At 40.6% G+C, this 20416-nt stretch overlaps 1 protein-coding gene across 23 annotated transcripts in view; it reads right to left on the bottom strand.

The window, feature by feature from the left end:
- LOC143290465 (cytoplasmic dynein 1 intermediate chain 1-like) overlaps window positions 1-20416 on the bottom strand; it is a 49467-nt gene that overhangs the window by 10655 nt on the left and 18396 nt on the right. For 7 of the 23 annotated variants that reach the window (XM_076599921.1, XM_076599926.1, XM_076599922.1 and 4 more), the window contains 7 exons: window positions 19210-19290; window positions 11766-11963; window positions 9879-10038; window positions 9099-9198; window positions 8491-8616; window positions 6885-7031; window positions 2748-2995 (listed from right to left, as the gene is read on the bottom strand). In XM_076599921.1, the coding sequence (XP_076456036.1) occupies window positions 2748-2995; window positions 6885-7031; window positions 8491-8616; window positions 9099-9198; window positions 9879-10038; window positions 11766-11963; window positions 19210-19290 (1060 nt within the window). The remainder of the gene's footprint in view (window positions 1-2747; window positions 2996-6884; window positions 7032-8490; window positions 8617-9098; window positions 9199-9878; window positions 10039-11765; window positions 11964-19209; window positions 19291-20416) is intronic. The other 16 variants (XM_076599932.1, XM_076599937.1, XM_076599935.1 and 13 more) reach the window with 3 other exon arrangements.

The raw sequence follows: 20416 nt of genomic DNA, 5'->3' as shown, positions 1-20416 counted from the left end.
CACAGTCACACACACTCAGAATCATGTCACTGATGTCGGCTTTACTGTAACACAGCACACACAGAGTCATACACACACAGTCACACACACTCAGAATCATGTCACTGATGCCGGCTTTACTGTAACACAGCACACAGAGTCATACACACACAGTCACACACTCAGAATAATGTCACTGACGTCGGCTTTACTGTAACACAGCACGCAGAGTCATACACACACAGTCACACACACTCAGAATAATGTCACTGACGTCGGCTTTACTGTAACACAGCACACACACACCTGGAATTGAACTCAGACCCTCGCAGACATTGTATTGGTGGATAAGCATTTTAACCACCCATCTGCCACTTTTCTCCATGTAGTACTGGACTGGGGTTGTAGAGTTATTATATTCATTACTGATATTTGATTATTGATGTATATTATTGATATACACACAGTCACACACACAGAGAATCATGTCATTGACATCGGCTTTACTGTTCCTGATGGTCTTCCCCTTCCTGTCTCTGTGGTTGCCTTCACCTCTACTCCCCATCTCACTCTCTACGATCGGCTTCGGAACCACTATGTATGTTTACGTATACCCAGATTCAAACACTCCACTGTGGGCTGCCGTTCTTTCTCCGTCCATGGACCTTGCTTGTGGAATGAACTTCCTCTTTCGGTTCGTCAGGTCCCTGCTCTCAGCTCTTTGAAGTCTGGCCTTAAAACCCATCTCTCTCCAAGACAACCTCCTTCCCCTGCCTCTTCTTTGTCTTCAGTTTCTCAAGTTTAGATTTATGCATGCATGTGAACGACTGGTTTGAAAGTGCAGTTTTTTTGTATTATTTATTGATTTATATATCAGTATTTCTTTATCAGTTTATGTAAAGATTTTTATTCATTTTTACTACTGAAGATTTTTTTTGTGTGAAGAAAGACAGGTTGAAGGACAAGTGTCTCTGGATTTCTTTAATTTTAGCACCAAGTCTCATATTTTTGATTTGGTGTCAAAATGAGTTCATATTAATCCAGTCTTTGGTTTTGTGTGTGTGGTGTGTGTGTGTGTGCATTTATATGCATGTGTAACTCTTGTGTGTGTGTATGTGTGTATGTATGTGTGTATGTATATATATGTACACACACATACATATATACACACAAACATATATATATGAAAAACTCATCCGTGAGTAGTAGAGAAAGCAAACTGTAAGGGGATATGTAGATATTGCTAAAAACCTGTCTGACCATTATCCCAATGGATATGGTGCACATTCATCAGAAGAAGAAATCTTTATCATGTTGTTTGTCATTTCTGTATGAATTTGTTTCTATTTTAAACTGATGATTATTATAATTGCTGTATATGGCTTTGAGACTCTGTGCATGTCTCTGAACAACCAACCCCACCCTCCAACCCACCTACTGTGGCAAGAAGCAAAGTACACCAAACAATCCTCGGATCCCACGATGAAGTCCTGTTGTCCTCAGACTAACACAGGTACAGCTGGCATCAATAACTCTACAACCCCCAATCCAACATCAACAATGATATTGAAAACACACATAATGGTGAACGTTCTATTGTCACACAGCTACAGCTACAACACCCCCAATCCAACCCCACCACCTAACCCACCTGCTGTGGTGAGAAACAGGGTACACCAAACACTCCTCGGAGCCCACGATGAAGTCCTGTTGTCCTCAGACTAACACAGGTACAGCTGGCATCAATAACTCTACAACCCCCAATCCAATATCAATAACAATATCAAACACACATACACTCATGACCGTTCTGTTGTCCTCACACACACACAGGTACAGCTACAGCTACAACAACCCCAAGTCAAACCCCACCCCCATCCAACATCCGTGGTGAGAAGCGGAATACACCAAACACTCCTCGGATCCCACGATGAAGTCCTGACGTCCTCAGACTAACACAGGTACAGCTGGCATCAATAACTCTACAACCCCAAATCCAACATCAACAATGATATTGAAAACACACATAATGGTGAACGTTCTATTGTCACACAGCTACAGCTACAACACCCCCCAATCCAACCCCACCACCCATCCAACATCCGTGGTGAGAAGCGGAATACACCAAACACTCCTCGGATCCCACGATGAAGTCCTGACGTCCTCAGACTAACACAGGTACAGCTGGCATCAATAACTCTACAACCCCAAATCCAACATCAACAATGATATTGAAAACACACATAATGGTGAACGTTCTATTGTCACACAGCTACAACACCCCTCAATCCAACCCCACCACCCATCCAACATCCGTGGTGAGAAGCGGAATACACCAAACACTCCTCGGATCCCACAATGAAGTCCTGATGTCCTCAGACTAACACGGGTACAGCTGGCATCAATAACTCTACAACCCCCAATCCAATATCAATAACAATATCAAACACACATACACTCATGACTGTTCTGTTGTCCTCAAACTAATACTGGTACAGCTACAGCTACAACAACCCCAAATCAAACCCCACCCCCCCATCCAACATCTGTGGTGAGAAGCTGAGTACACCAAACACTCCTCGGAGCCCACGATGAAGTCCTGTTGTCCTCAGACTAACACAGGTACAGCTGGCATCAATAACTCTACAACCCCTGAATCCAACATCAACAATGATATTGAAAACACACATAATGGTGAACGTTCTGTTGTCACACAGGCACAACTAAAGCTACAACACCCCCCAATCCAACCCCACCACCCAACCCACCTGCCGTGACGAGAAGCGGAGTACACCAAACACTCCTCAGAGCCCACGATGAAGTTGTTGGCATCTCCAGCCAGGAAGCTGAAGCATGTGGCAGCGACCGACTTGGACTGCTTGTGCTGCAGTTCCATGCTGTCCTGTGGCTGCGACAGCATGTCCAGGCTCCATGAACATAGCTTGCCATCGTTGGACACTGAGATGAGGTTGTGGGCGTTCTGCGTGCCCACCACCGTCACACAGTACACCGGGTGCTGCGGAAGGGAAGAGAGGAAGGGGAAGGTTCGTTAATGTCTTGTTGCTTTAAAAAGTCTTTTTGTCTTATTCGTTCAATACAACAAGAAACAATGAAACATTGAACACTGAGATGAGTTCTGCATGCCCACTACCGTCACACAGTACAGCAGGGGGTGGGGGGAGGTGGGAGGTGGTGCATTATTGTCTTGCTGGTTTAAAAAGTCTTATTCATTCATTACAAAACAGCAACTAACACTGAAACTTTGAGTACGCCGAATGTTGCAGAGGGAAGGAGGGGAAGGGGGGAGGGAAGGGAGGTAGGAGGTGGTGCGTTAATGTCTTGTTGGTTTAAAAAGTCTTATTCATTCAATACAATGCAGCAACAAACGCTGAAACACTGAGCACCGAGATGAGGTTGTGGGCGTTCTGCATGACCGCCACCTTCACACAGTACGCCAGGTGCTGTGGGGGGGAACGGAGGGAGGTGGTTCAGTAAGGTCTTGTTGGTTTGACTCACTCCGGACAAAAGGCTCTGATCGGGGCCCTACTGTTCACAACCGTTTCAGACAAAGGGCCCAATCAGGACCTTAGATAGTTTTGAATTTTTGGAGTGGCACCTAATTTCCATAATGATATAGTTTCAGTTTCAGTTTCAGTAGCCAGTAGCTCAAGGAGGCGTCACTGCGTTCGGACATATCCATTTACGCTACACCACATCTGCCAAGTAGATGCCTGACCAGCAGCGTAACCCAACGCGCTTAGTCAGGCCTTGAGAAAAAAAAAAAAAAAAAAAAAAAATATATATATAGATAAGCTTACATAAATAAATAAATAAATAAATAATAATTATGATATAAAAAAAAGAAAAAAAAAAGGTAGTAGTAATGAAAATAATTTAAAAAAACAAAACAAAAAAAAACTAAATAAATAAGACAACAATGATGATAAATAAGCAAATAAATGTAAAACATGATATAATGAGCAAAGAATATCTCAACTGACCTTTCCACTCTCCACTGTAACTAGTAAATCCAGTGTGTGTTACTGTGCTTGTGAGCAGGAGAGTTATTTTCGCGGTGACGAGTTCACGTGAACAATGCATGTCAACAATGGGGTCTGACCCAGTTTTGTCTCAGCCACAAGGCAGACAGCAGAATCAGATGAAGGGGCGCTATCATGGCTACATAACGTTCTGAATTCAATCTGTTTCAAACTCTTTGTGCTTTCCTGGATTCCTTTACAAGTCATCAGTGTGTGCAAATTTTGAACAAAAAATATGGATACTTTCATCATCTCACTGTATGATAGCATAAGAAGGGAGGAAGTTTTATATTTTGTCCCTAACTAACTCGTCATGTTACTGATCTGTTTGGAAGTTTTCAGTTAATAAATTCTAACATCTGTTTTTTGGTGATTGTATTTCTTACCCATACAAATGGGTCGTCTGCGGGAAAAGTCAGGGGAGCTAACTGGCAATACAAAGTGAGATAAACAGGTCTTATTCATTCTATACAATGCAGCAACAAACGCTGAAACACTGAGCACCGAGATGAGGTTGTGGGCGTTCTGCATGACCACCACCTTCACACAGTACGCCAGGTGCTGTGGGGGGAAGGGAGGGAGATGGTTCAGTAAGGTCTTGTTGGTTTAACTCACTCCGGACAAAAGGCTCTGATCGGGGCCCTACTGTTCACAACCGTTTCAGACAAAGGGCCCAATCAGGACCTTAGATAGTTTTGAATTTTTGGAGTGGCACCTAATTTCCATAATGATATAGTTTCAGTTTCAGTAGCTCAAGGAGGCGTCACTGCGTTCGGACAAATCCATATACGCTACACCACATCTGCCAAGTAGATGCCTGACCAGCAGCGTAACCCAACACGCTTAGTCAGGCCTTGAGAAAAAAAAAAAAAAAAAAAAAAATATATATAGATAGATAAGCTTACATAAATAAATAAATAATAATTATGATATAAAAAAAAGAAAAAAAAGGTAGTAGTAATGAAAATAATTTAAAAAAACAAAACAAAAAAAAACTAAATAAATAAGACAACAATGATGATAAATAAGCAAATAAATGTAAAACATGATATAATGAGCAAAGAATATCTCAACTGACCTTTCCACTCTCCACTGTAACTAGTAAATCCAGAGTGTGTTACTGTGCTTGCGAGCAGGAGAGTTATTTTCGCGGTGACGAGTTCACGTGAACAATGCATGTCAACAATGGGGTCTGACCCAGTTTTGTCTCAGCCACAAGGCAGACAGCAGAATCAGATGAAGGGGCGCTATCATGGCTACATAACGTTCTGAATTCAATCTGTTTCAAACTCTTTGTGCTTTCCTGGATTCCTTTACAAGTCATCAGTGTGTGCAAATTTTGAACAAAAAATATGGATACTTTCATCATCTCACTGTATGATAGCATAAGAAGGGAGGAAGTTTTATATTTTATCCCTAACTTGTCATGTTACTGATCTGTTTGGATGTTTTCAGTTAATAAATTCTAACATGTGATTTTTGGTGATTGTATTTCTTACCCATACAAATGGGTCATCTGCGGGAAAAGTCAGGGGAGCTAACTGGCAGTACAAAGTGAGATAAACAGGTCTTATTCATTCAACACAATGCAGCAACAACAAACACTGAAACACCGAGATGAGGTTGTGGGTGTTCTGCATGACCACCATCGTCACACAGTACACCAGGTGCTATGGGGAGAAGGGAAGGAGGTGGTTCGTTAATGTCTTGCTGCTTTAAAAAGTCTTATTATCTTATTCATTCAATAGGATGCAGCAACAAATGCTGAAACACTGAGCATGGCAAACAGAAGCTTACAAAGCGGTGACACAGCGAAAATACATGCACATGCTCTTTTTTCTATTTTTGCCAGTTAACCAAAGCTGGGTTCTGAGGATATTACAGGATCCTCAGCTTCTTCTTCTTCTGCGCTCGTGGGCTGCAATTCCCACGTTCACTCGTATGCACACGAGTGGGCTTTTACGTGTATGACCGTTTTTACCCCGCCATGTAGGCAGCCATACTCCGTTTTCGGGGGTGTGCATGCTGGGTATGTTCTTGTTTCCATAACCCACCAAACGCTGACATGGATTACGGGATCTTTAACGTGCGTATTTGATCTTCTGTTTGCATATACACACGAAGGGGGTTCAGGCACTAGCAGGTCGGATCCTCAGCGACTCTTTTGGGACAAAGTTATTCGGCCAATAAGATGCCCAACAAGAAATACCCGGATGCACCGAATAACAACGCAAGGAAACAAATAGAATTTTATATGTGAAGATTTATGAACAGTGTTAAAACCTAACCTGAACGTGTAAGGGAGAGTGGGACATTTGTGACTGTGTCTCCCTGAAGTGAACTCTTGGCATCATTTATCATTAGTGGGAAAATGTGGACGTTTGTCTATAAGAAGGGAGTCCCTGTCTGGCCCTGTAATTTATCTCTGGGTTTGAGTGAAGTAAGAATACAAGCGTTGTGTTTGTTATGTTTGAGTCTACATGTTGTGTGAAGCTGAGATGAGTGAATGCGGCAGTGTGACAAACTATTTTTGTTGGAAAAATCGTTCTGGACTCAAGTTTTGAAAATTAATATTTCACTTTTAAAATCTAAATTCAGGTGGAACATTTCACTGTTGTGCTTTATCTGAAACAATGTATATTTTTTGGTTTCAATACAGATATATATATATATCTTCTTTTTTTATACATACAAATTCCAGTAATTAAAAAAAACCAAAAAAACAACTTTAAATGACTTAACAAAAGTATGCCATTTTTTTTTTTTTTTTTTTTTTTAAATTCTTAAAGAAAACATCTAAAACCTTATACAAACCTTGAAAACACAAAAGTTCAAATTGCACTAAATGATACAACTGGATCTCACAGTGTGTGCGGAGGCCGACAGAGGGGTGCGCTGAACTGGGGTACGTTTGTTGACACGGTTGTCCCACAGCACAATCTGACCCGAGTACGTCCCACCCAGAACCAGGTTGGGGTGGAAACGGGCAAAACAGCTGGACATCACGGGGGACTGCACACATCAAATCAAAACAAATCATGCTGCTTTTGTGTCCTTATCAAACAGACATTTCCATCAGCATCCCATCCAGTAATGCTGCTGTTGTGTCCTTGTCAAAGATACATTTCAAACACAGAATCTTATCCAGTCATGCAGCTTTTGTATCCTTATCAAACAGACATTTCCAATAGCATCTCATCCAAATGTTGCTTTTGTATCCTTATCAAATAGACATTTCTATCAGCATCCCATCCAGTAATGCTGCTTTTGTGTCCTTGTCAAAGATACATTTCAAACACAGAATCTTATCCAGTCATGCAGCTTTTGTATCCTTATCAAACATTTCCAATAGCATCTCATCCAAATGTTTTTGTGTCCTTATCAAAGATTCAAACACAGAATCTTATCCAGTCATGCAGCTTCTGTATCCTTATCAAACAGACATTTCCAATAGCATCTCATCCAAATGTTGCTTTTGTATCCTTGTCAAATATACATTTCAAACACAGAATCTTATCAAGTTATGCCGCTTTTGTATCCTTATCAAACAGACATTTTTAATAGCATCTCATCCAAATATGTTGCTTTTGTTTCCTTATCAGAGACATTTCTCGTAGCATCTCATCCAAATATGCTGCTTTTGCTTCCTTATCAAAAAGACATTTCCAATTGAATCTCATCCAAATATATTGCTTTTGTATCCCTATCAAAGATACATTTCTAACAGCATTTTGTCCAATCATGTTGCTTTTGCATCCTTATCAAAGATCTGTTTCTACAACTGCATCTTATCCAGTCAGGCTGCTTCTGTATCCTTATGAATCCTTATCAAAGATACATTTCTAATGGCATCTTATCCAGCCATGCACATTTATATCCTTATCAAAGATACATTTATAACAGTATCTTATCCTATCATGCTGCTTTTGTATCCTTATATATCCTTATCAAAGATATGTTTCTAACAGCGTCTTATCCAATCACGCTGCTTTTGTATCCTTATGTATCCTTATCAAAGATACATTTTTAACAGTATCTTATCCAATCGAGCTGCTTTTGTATCCTTATCAAAGATATGTTTCTAAGAGTGTCTTATCCAATCATGTTGCAATTACATCCTTATCAAAGATACATTTTTAACAGTATCTTATCCAATCACACTGCTTTTGTATCCTTATGTATCCTTATCAAAGATACATTTTTAACAGTATCTTATCCAATCACACTGCTTTTGTATCCTTATGTATCCTTAGCAAAGATACGTTTCTAACAGCATCTTATCCAATCATGTTGCTGTTTTATCCTTAGCAAAGATACATTCGTAACAGATTATACTCCAAAAACACAGCTCCTGTGTTAGATAAACATATTCTTTAAACGATGAACAATACAGATGTCATGTTGACACCGTGCCACAGCAGGTTGGGAGGAAGGGAAGGGAAGGGACAAAGGCTCACAGCAGACAGCCCACCTGGCAGTGGAAGATGTACTCGGGGGTGTCTTTCCTGTACTTGATGTTCCAGATGAGGGCCACTCCATCAGGCACATTGGTGGCGTCCTCATTGGCACTGTAGGAAGCCAGCAACAACTCTGGATGCTACACACACACACACACACACACACACACACACAGAGTTTTACAGTTTCTCAGGGAGGCGTCGCTGTGTTCAGACAAATCCATATACACTACACCACATCTGCAAGGCAGCAACATAACCCGATGCGCCTGATCAGACCTGGACAGCAAGCTTATATATTTGTTTACCTGTCAGAGTGGATTTTTTCAACAGATTTTGCAAGGGGGCAACTCTCGTTGCCAAGGGTTCTTTTTCTTATGTGTACTTTGAAATGAATGATTGTATATATGTCTGATTGATTTTGTTGTGAAAAGACAATACACCAGTGAGAAGAAGAAGAAGAAGCAGAGGATGAAGAAGAAAAGAAGAAGAAGAAGAAGAAGCAGAAGATGAAGAAGACGACGAAGAAGAAGAAGAAGAAGCAGAGGATGAAGAAGAAAACAAGAAGAAGAAAAGAAGAAAAAGAAGAAGAACAAGAAGAGGAGGACAGTGCTGTCTGTACCTGGGATGACCAGTCCAGGCTGGTCACTATGCGGTGTTTGGTCCACTTGTCATCGTAGAAGTCACGGTTCAGTTTCAGGCGTTCCCCTGCCATCGCCTCACTGCCACACACCATGAACATTCTATCACTGTACTACATCAGAATTATGTCCCACACCATCACCGTTCTACCACTGCACTACATCAGAATTATGTCCCACACCATCACCATTCTACCACTGCACTACATCAGAATTATGTCCCACACCACCATTCTACCACTGTACTACATCAGAATTATGTCCCACACCATCACCATTCTACCACTGTACTACATCAGAATTATGTCCCACACAATCATTTTACCACTGCACTACATCAGAATTATGTCCCACACCATCATCATTCTACCACTGCACTACATCAGAATAATGTCCCACACCATCACCATTCTACCACTGCACTACATCAGAATTATGTCCCACACCATGACCATTCTACCATTGCACCTACGCTCACTGCCATTCACACACTAAACCCAACACCTCTACTCACCCATCTTTTTTTACTTGTTTACTGGCCCTACCGTGACCAGAATTGTCAGTAAGACTTCCATCCCCCCACACACCACACACATACATCACACACACAGGAACACACACACACACAAAAGAACACACACACCACCCACACACACTCTCACACCACACATACAAACCCACACTCACACACACCTCACCCTGCTCTCCAGACCTCCCCTCACTCACACACTCCCCCTCCCCCCCATGCCCCCATCACTCACTCATCCTTGCTGGCCCCACTGTGGCCAGAGTAGTCCGCGAAGACGTCCACATCCTCAGCCAGAGCCCTCTCCATGATGCGGGAGGCATAGTCAAAGAACTTGTTGAAGTCCTCAGACATCAGGATCTGCTTCTTCTCCTCCTCACTCAGCTCCCGGGGGGCTGAACACACATGGGGGTCACTCAACATGGTGCCAACATAAACAGCTCCTGGGGGGCTGTATACACAGGGGGGTCACTCAACACGGTGCCAACATAAACAATGCTGTTTTTTTTTTATCCTCTTCAATTAGCTACCAGGGCAGGCTGTGCACACAAGAGGGTCACTCAAATTGCTGCTAACATATACAGTTCTGCTTCTCCTCCACTCAGCTCCTGGGAGGGGGTGGGGGGGTGGGGTGAGTGTGGAAGCTGGAGGGGTGGGGGGTGGGGGGCAGAGGGGGGCTCTACACTCAGGGGGTCACTCAACATGGTGCCAACAAACATCTCCCATGGGGCTGAACACACAGGGGTGGCGGGTCACTCAACATGGTGCCAGCATAAACAGCTCCTGGGGGGCTGTATACACATGGGGGTCACTCAACATGGTGCCAACATAAACAGTTCCTGGGGGGCTGTATACACATGGGAGTCACTCAACATGGTGCCAACATAAAGAGCTGCCAACATAAAAGAGCTCCTGTGGGGCTGAACACACATGGGGGTCACTCAACATGGTGCCAACATAAACATCTCCTGTGGGGCTGAACACACAGGGGGGAGTCACTAAACATGGTGCCTACATAAGCGGCTCCTGGGGGGCTGTATACACATGGGGGTCACTCAACATGGTGCCAACATAAACAGCTCCTGGGGGGCTGTATACACATGGGAGTCACTCAACATGGTGCCAACATAAAGAGCTCCTGTGGGGCTGAACACACAGGGGGGTCACTCAACATGGTGCCAACATAAACATCTCCTGTGGGGCTGTACACAAAGGGGGGTCACTCAACATGGTGTCAATATAACAGCTCCTGGGGGGCTGTATACACAGGGGGGGTCACTTGACATGGTGTCAATATAACAGCTCCTGGGGGGCTGTATACACTGGAGGGGTCACTCGACATGGTGTCAATATAACAGCTCCTGGGGGGCTGTATACACTGAGTGGTGGTGGGGGGGGGGGGGGGGGTCACTTGACATGGTGTCAATATAACAGCTCCTGGGGGGCTGTATACACTTGGGGGGGGGGGGGGGTGTCACTCGACATGGTGTCAACATAAAGAGCTCCTGGGGGGCTGTATACACAGGGGGGTCACTCAACATGATGCCAACATAAACAATTATCTATCCTTCTGCAATGACTTGGGTAAGTTTAAGGTTCTGAAGGAGACATGACTGTATTCGTATAAATTCATATACGCTATACCACATCTGCTAAGCATAATGCCTGACCAGCATCAAAACCCAATGCGCTTTGTCAGGCCTCGAGTGCATACATATATGTATATTTGTGTACCTGTCAGAGCAATAAATTATTGAAGGCTGCATAAAAAGACAGCACTCTTTAACAACTCTGAAAGAGTGTATGATCTAGTCATTCTTCTTTCTTTTAAGAGAGTATGGCATCTTGTTTTGTCAAACAAATTTCAAACTTTTACATCTGTGCAAGAAACAGAAATGTGATATAACACAATGCACTCAGCTGCCCCCTTCGTCTCAAGACATGAGGCCTTTAACACCAAAGCACATCCACTGAAAAAAAAACTGGACTTCATTTTTTTTCTTTTTTTTATCCTTGCACTAACAACACAACTATCATTGACATTTCATCCTTTTTAGAATCATTACCACTACAACCAACAACCGTGACTGCAACGACTGAGACAAAACCTGAACAAACTTACGTTTCGGGGCTTCTTTTGGCACATCATCCTGGGTTGTTGCCGCGGCAACCATCTCAACGTGAGGCATCTTGTGGTGATGGCCGTGGCCATGGCCGTGTGCATGGCCGTGACGATGTGGATGCGACCCTGACCCTTCTGTCTCCATGAAGTCAAGGTCGTTGTCCTCATCTGAGCGATTCCCGTCATCATAAACCAGAACTGTTCGGTTAATAATTTCACTTTGCTGTTCAAAGACAATGCTGTCAGAGTGTCTGTCTTAAAACCTAAATCCAATAAAGAGAAAAGAAAAACAAAATGCTTAACAATGGCCAGAGGAGAGAAAGAGACAGTGTAAAATGTTGGGAAAAGGAAGTAAGGAATGAGCAAGAAAGAAGCAGAAAGGCACAGAATGAGAACGGAAGGAAGATCAAATACTTTAATACTGTTTACGGCCAAGAGGACTGCAGAGGCCATCATGCTTCAGCAGCCGGTTTTTGAGAAAAAGAGTGGATGGGATGCAGGAAGGGAGAGAGAGAGGAGATAGCAGGGAGATAGGGGAGAAAGAGAGACATGAGGGAGAGGGAGGGGGGACAGCAAGGACAGAGGGGGCAGAAGAGATAAAAAGAGACAGGGATACAGGAGAGAGAGAGACAGACAGCAGGAGAGAGAAGGGGGGGTGGGGGTGGGAGAGAGAGAGAACGAAAGAGAGAGAGAGAGAGAGATACAGAGGGAGAGAGGGGGCGGGTGGGGTGGGGGTGGGGGGAAGAAGGGAGGAGACAGAGACAGAGAAAGAGAGAGACATGAAGAAAGAGAGAGAGGGGGAGGAGAAACAGACAGAGAGAAGTGGGGTAAGCCCAGTAAGGAGGAGTACGTCAAGCCATTCTGTTTCCACACTTCCAGACTAAAGAAATGGAAGGATCACTGGACTGGAAAGAGAGGGGACATGTAGACAGTGTCAAAAACAGCACAAGAGAGAACATAGTTGAATCTATGTATTGGGTTAAAGTGCATATGAAAAACTGCACACACACACACACACACACACACACACACACACACAAACTGGTTCTTCCTCTTCCTATTTCTCTCACACACATACATCATACTCTCTCTCTCTTAATAACTGGTTCCTCCTTTTCCTCTCTCTCTCTCTCACACACACACAGCTACACACAGACACAGACACATATATATATATATATATATATATATATATATATAGAGAGAGAGAGAGAGAGAGAGAGAGAGAGAGAGAGAGATAATAACAGATATATAGATATATATACCATACTCTCTCTCTCACACACACACACACACGGTTCCTCCTCTTCATATCTCTCTCACACATATACATCATTCTCTCTCTCTCTCTCTCTCTCTCTCACACACACACACACACACACACACACATACAGATGCGCATGCACAACTGGTTCCTCCTCTTCCTATCTCTCTTACACATACACACCATAAACTCACTCTCTCTCACACTCTCACTCACCCCAACACATATACACTCTATCTGTTCCAGAGACATGCACACAGTCTCAAAGCCATATACAGCAATTATAATAATTATCAGTTAAAAAAAGAATCAAATCAAGACAGAAATGACAAACAACATGATAAAGATTTCTTCTTCTGATGAATGTGCACCATATCCATTGGGATGATGGTCCGACAGGTTTTTAGCAATATCTACATATCCCCTTATAGTTTGCTTTCTCTACCGCTCACGGTTCAGTTTTTCATATATATATGTGTTTATATATGTATGTGTGTGGATATATACATACATACACACATACATACACACACGCACACACACACAGAGTTACACACACATATAAATGCACACACACACACACACACGCACACACAAAGACTGGATTAATGCGAACTCATTTTGACACCAAGTCAAAAATATAAGACTTGGTGCCAAAATTAAAGAAATCCTGAGACAATTGTCCTTCATCCTGTCTTCCTTCACACAAAAAGAATCGTCAAAGGTTAAAACGAATAAAAAATCTTTACATAAACTGATGAAGAAATACTGACAAATAAATCAATAAACACCACACAAAAAAAAACAAACAAAAAAAACCACCATAAAAACCATCATCCTTGATTCAATATAAATCTGTAAATATTTTCTGGTGTAAATGAAAATTCTTCACAATCTGTTTATTCTATTCATTATTCTGTAAGATCTCTGTTGATACATGTCAAACAAGTTGTCATCTCAAAGTCAAAGAAAAAAATCTGAATTATATTAACAGTGACAGCAAAATATTTGTATACTTACTGAAAGATAAGAAAAAAAGAGATTCACATTACTTAAAAAAAGAAAGAAAAAAAAACGAAAAAAACAACAACAACCCAGTTTGCACAAGTATTATCAAAATGACACATTTTTGCTGAAATAACACACACACGCACACACACGCGCGAGTGTGTGTGTGTGTGCGCGCGCACACACACACACACACACACACATTTACAGTTTCAGACTCTTTTTGGGGAATCAAGAACATGAACCTGGTTTGTTCTCAAACATTCCCTTGACTTACATCCCAACAGTACACTTAACCTTAAAATAATAGGTAAAAGGGAATGTTCAATTTGTGTGTGTGTGTGTGCATGTGTGTGCACCTGCGTGTGTGTTAATGCATGTAAAAGATAACACAGGTGCATGTGTATTTTCCACACCTTGAGTGTGTTAATGTGAGTAAGCATTCAAGTCTGTCAATGTGCATAATTATCTACCTTGATCCCCGAAAGAGAATGTAAATCCACTGCCTAATATTTCTCCTTCTTCCAAGCATTCTGCTTCTAAGCTGACTGCATGCTTTCATTTCTAAATTTGTGACAGTCATAAAAAAAAAAAAAATAAAAAAAAAAAAATTCCAAACACAGCTGAAAAAATGCACACATACACAGGGGCATGACCAAGAAAGAGATCCACAAGCAAAACTCATAACACAATACATGCAAACCTTTTTTGTGTGAAAATGCAACCATGCCATGCACATCTGATTCAGTCTTGACAGAAACTGTTTCCACTATCCATGCGTTTCTGGGTCAGCATCTTAAGGTGTGTGTGTGTGTGTGTGTGTGTACATATGTATCACTTTAAACATCTGTACATTTACCAAAGTTTTTTTTATCTACAAATTAATCTCAATGTGTGTGTGTGTGTGTGTGTGTGTGTGTGTGTGTGTGTGTGTGTTGTGTGTGTGTGTGTGTCTGTGTACATATGTATCACTTTAAACATCTGTACATTTACCAATTTTTTTTTATCTACAAATTAATCTCAATCATGCTTGTTTTCAAATTACGTTTCCTTTTTTTCCCCCATCCTTTTTTGTTTTAAATCTTTATTAAGAGATGGCTACACTCATCCAACAAGCTTTAAAAACAGCCTTCCATTTCTGTGACAAACCAGAAGAAATAACTGTCACTGCATAGATTTTGCGGGGGGGTTTATGACAAGAAATTAACGTAATTTTTCTATGTTCACTTCCTATTTGTTTCTGCTAAAGCCTACAGTATTCATCACACCAGCCTTCTCCGTATCATTCCTTCACAGCCTGTGCATCAATATATCCAATGTCCAGCTGTATGTCTGACCACTTTTGGCAATACCCTTCTTCAGTTCAGTTCAGTTACTCAAGCAGGTGTCACTGTGTTGGAACAAATCCATATACGCTACACCACATGTGCTAAGCAGATGCCTGACCAGCAGCATAACTCATTCAGGCCTTAAAGGAAACTACCTCTTTTCTCAGGATTTATCATATTCACCAGTCTGACTTTTTTTTTTTAGCCAGAAGAGTAACGAGAATGAAAGTCGACACAAGCTGAACAGTCCTTCAGACCACATAGACTTCATGGTATACCGGTAGAGAGGAAAGACATTCGATTGTTCTGCCATCTTCCAGCACATTTCTGGCACTGAAGCGGGTGAAGAGAGCACAGGATGATGTACATTCATTAATATATCTACATATATACATATCTCACTATCTGCCATAAAGCTGTTCTTTCAAACTTTAGAAACAGCACACATCTGCGACATTTACATTTCAACATACAAGATGACACAGCTGTAGGACTGATTTAGATGATGACATCTGTATTGTGTAATTCCTCTGCAAGAGACCACACACACACACACACACACACACACACACACACACACACACACACACACACACATTCCTACCACCCATCCCACACAAAAGAGAGAGAGAGAGAGAGTGGGACAGACAAAAAATTCAGAAAACACAACATTAACACAGCTGGAAAAAAACCCACTGTATGAATCAGAACACAGATGGTTTTAGACTGTTCAGACGATGAAGAGCCACAGCAGTGCTGACCAGCACAAATATACAGACTCACAGTTGTAATTCACATTCCTAATCATATGGTATCCCAATCATGCGAGTACATACACAATACATTAACAATGACTTGAAAAAGAGAGAGAGAAAAAGAAAGAAAATCAAGGCCCCCAAAAACTGCACAAGAGAGAGAAAAAATCTGAGATTCAAGAGTATTCATTTGAATATATATAGTAACTTATTGCCTTGTGATAGAGCATGTGTGAAAATTACTTTTAAAAAATGTTTTAGAAATATTTTCTAGCACAACTGATTAAAATGTAAGCATGTGAAAGTCTCATCTTTTAAGATTTATCTTTATTTTTTTTTAAAGAACAATTGCACCTTCCACTGGTCTATTTGACAAATGTAACATAAATAATGAAAAGTCATAAAGCAGAATACAAAAAAATAAAATCAAAATAAATCCAAAGAGGTGTGCATACACAAATACACACTGCACACACATGCAAAATCACACATATAAGTATCACTAAAACATCAGGTCACAATAATAAAAAAAAAAAGTTGCAAAATGCAGCAAACAAACTTTGCTATAGTACAGTTGTATCTTGTTCAAGAACACTGTTATCTCTTCCATAATTCTTGCTTTGAATGGACAATCGGAGTTAACAGAAACATTGTTCATAATTTAAGCTTCCTCAATAATTTGTTTAGTAAATTAGATGGTTGCAGGAAAGGATAAAACAATAGGTCCCAACCCATCCAACTCTCCTCTCAGGTGAACAAAGCACAAAGTGTTACTTTTTTTTTTAAAAGATTTTTCCATTTACTGTTCCTTTTTCTTTTCATTCTTTTCTTGCTTCTTAAATTTCTGTTAAGAGATGGCAACACTAATCCAATGAGCTTTAAAAACGGCCTTCCATTTCTATGACAAACCTGAAGACACTGTCATTGTACTGATTTAAAAAAAAAATGTTTTATAACCATTTAAAATTTTTTAAGAATCAAATATCAATTTCAAATTGAAGAGTGCTTTCAGAAAATTGCATATTTCGGACCATCATGAAAAATCATCCCCAACCCCTCCCCAAAAACCTCATTCGCCCTGCCTCCACCCCCCTCCTCCCCCAAAACTCTTGATATTTGATTGTATATACAGTCATGCTTGGTAATAACTTTTAAAATAAAGGTCTTTGAGGTGTTGATCAGTGTGCGTACTATGTCTGAGAGCATGTGTATGTCTGCCTGCACATTTATGGTTAGGTGCACTGAGTCAAACTTATTTCACAGGATTTTTCTTCACACAACTTGGTTTCCAGATTATACACAGCATCTTGTCCAAAATCATATTTGCGCAGGTATACGCATTCAAATTTACTCCACAAACTGGATGCTTTACCCAGTTTGATTTTCACTGACAGTGCACAATATCCTGTTTAAAACCATTGTTACATCAACTAGCATCAGCAACACTAAAACACATTCTGCCATCTTCATGTGTGTGAGGGCCACTTCATTAGTTTTCATACGACAAAAAATTGGGAGACTATGCAGGCTGAGGTTGCATATGGTCTACCACTTGATTCTCACTGAATACACAAACGGCTGTTTCAGACTCACAAGGACCATGAACAGCTTGAAAAATGCACTTGAAAAATCAATGTTTCAGCAAAAAATTCACGATTATTCAGCGATTTTCATTGTAAAAAAAACAAACAAACAAAACAAAAACAAAGTGCATGTGCTTTAAGAAAGCACCTGCAGTTATGAGTGGTTCTCATTACAATGCTGAATACACCACCATTTGCCAAAAATTCAGCACCTTTTCACTTCCATGGCCTTGAGAAGAAAATTCAGGGGGAGAGAAAGGAAATGCCTTCCTAAACACTCAAACACACACTATGCTCCTGTGATTATTATAAGCTTCTTTTTTTTTCTTTCTTTTTTAAACCAACCCTAACCCATCATGTTCACGTGAGTGTGTGTACATGCATGCACATGCGCAGGTGCACACACACACACACACACACACTCCATTTTTCTCTGTGTCATCTTGTGAAGGAGGCTGATTGTGCGGAAAAAAATCTACATGGCACTATTAAAGGGCGTGCACATAGGAACAAAGTAAATTCAACAATGAAGCCAGCACTGGCATCATGCTTGGGGAGAACAAAAGTCACGTCACACAGCTTATGCAGGATACAAGGCAAGTACCAGTTTCATTCAGGAGGTAGGTTCCCTACCCCCAACTCTTCCCATCTTTTCATCAGTTAAATTATGTCTTCTTTAACACACACACACACACATACACAAAACCTATTTTTAAAAATCTTTTAAAAAAAAAACTTCTTCAAAAGTATGAACATGTGACAAATGTGGTTCTTTCTTCCAACTTGAAAAAACAACAACACGCACATATATATATACAAATATCTACAAAGTTTCCTTACTGCTATTTTTTTAATTCAACTAATACTTTTCAAAAGTGTTATATATATATATATATATATATATATATATAAATTTTTTCTTTTTTTTTTAAATCTAACCAAAAAATACTTAAGATAACCACATTTGTATATTGCTTACAAAAATACTGTGGGTTATCCAAAATGCTATCAAAAAACCGGTAACAACAACCTTTACTTGCACTTTGATGTAGATTTATCGCTTGATAACGTTCAGACAGAAATCATAATAAAATCACTTACAAACATTAAGAATGACAATTCACCATTATTGAGTCATTATACACTAAGAAAAAAAAAAAAAAAGGAAACTTACTCTGAAACATATGAGTGGTAACATTTCATAAATCTTGACAGCAAACCCTTAGATAAAAATGAACAAGTCAATATACACTTCTTAGAAAAATAAAATAAAACAAATAAATAAAAATCACACATTCTGAACTGAATCACATGCACAAAGAAAAACGACGACAGAGCAAAGCTACACTAAATAAAACTCCATCAAAAGCACATGATTTCAAACATAACAAAAAAATACTTGAGGGGCAAAACAGAAACAGAATACTGGAAGGCAAAAAAAACAAAAAAAACAACAACACCCAAACTTGCTGGTGGTCAGCTCAGACAATAGAAAAACGGCGTTACCTTCGTCATCAAAAAACTCATCGTCCCATTCCAGATCGTGAAAGGCAATTCTATGGCCATAGCTGCTCGATCGAGGCGAGCCTGAGCAGCCATAGGAAGTAGAGTGCACGTCAGTGGATCAGTTAGTTGGGCCAGAGGCCATCATGCACACCTGCTTCTACAGTGGCCATATTCAAAACCTTGTCTGTTTTCTAATGATATAAATTCTCCAATACTCCAAATGCTGTTTAAATTTCTAAAAGAATATCTATTATTGAAGGGAAGGTCTGTTTTTCATAAATGCATGTTTTTCTGTTGATTTAAATTCTTGAAAATTCAGAGGCTGTCTAATTTCTGGCAATTGTCCTTTATTGAACAGAAGGAACAGAAGGGCAGCGTTCCCTGGTCTATTTTTGTAACCAGGGGCTGGCTTGAAGGGAAAGAAGTGTGGATGGTATTCCTCTGTAGTGCAACCCCTAAATGCGTTGTCATTAAATCTGACATTTTAAATTACATGTATTACCAGAAACCCCACCCCAACCCCACCCTTCAGGAAATTACCCTTAATCATAAATTCATGGTGATTATTCTTGGATCACCTCTCCTTTTTAATAATAATTAATAATAATAATAAAAAAAAAGAAATCAGGATAAAAGAAAAAAAGAATTAAAAAACAAACAAAAATGTACAGTTATGATATACTCTGCTACCTGTTTTGCACACATGGCTGCAGGCACATTCTCAGTGCAGTGCATTAAACTTTAATCCAAACTGAATCCAGCCTTAACACTTGATGCCCAAATTTGCCCACATGATCACAAGATGGCTGCATCAGCTCTACAGTGTCAGCTTAATGACTTGAAGCAGCCATACAGATACTCCATGATGGCTATGTTTGTGTTTCTATAATCCACTGAATGCTGACATGGATTAAAGGATCATTAACATGCATATTTCACCTTCTGCATGAGAATACACTGAAATGGGATTAAGGCATGAGGAGACTGGCATGAATTAAGTTGACCTGAGATAATTAAAGAATCAAATTCCATCTTTAAACCACAAGGCTCCCACATCAGGATCGAACCCTCGAAGCCAGCTCTAACCACTCTGCCAATTGCACCCGTTATGGGCTGAGCTTTCTGAAAAAGGTTCTGTCATGGAGCTGACAGTTTCAGTTTCAAGGCAGAGTCACAGCGTGTGGGGCAGATCCATATAAGCTACACC

The sequence above is a fragment of the Babylonia areolata genome, chromosome 15, assembly GCF_041734735.1.
Source record: "Babylonia areolata isolate BAREFJ2019XMU chromosome 15, ASM4173473v1, whole genome shotgun sequence".
Classification (NCBI taxonomy): domain Eukaryota; kingdom Metazoa; phylum Mollusca; class Gastropoda; order Neogastropoda; family Buccinidae; genus Babylonia; species Babylonia areolata.
This window is presented reverse-complemented; position numbering and strand designations above follow the sequence as displayed.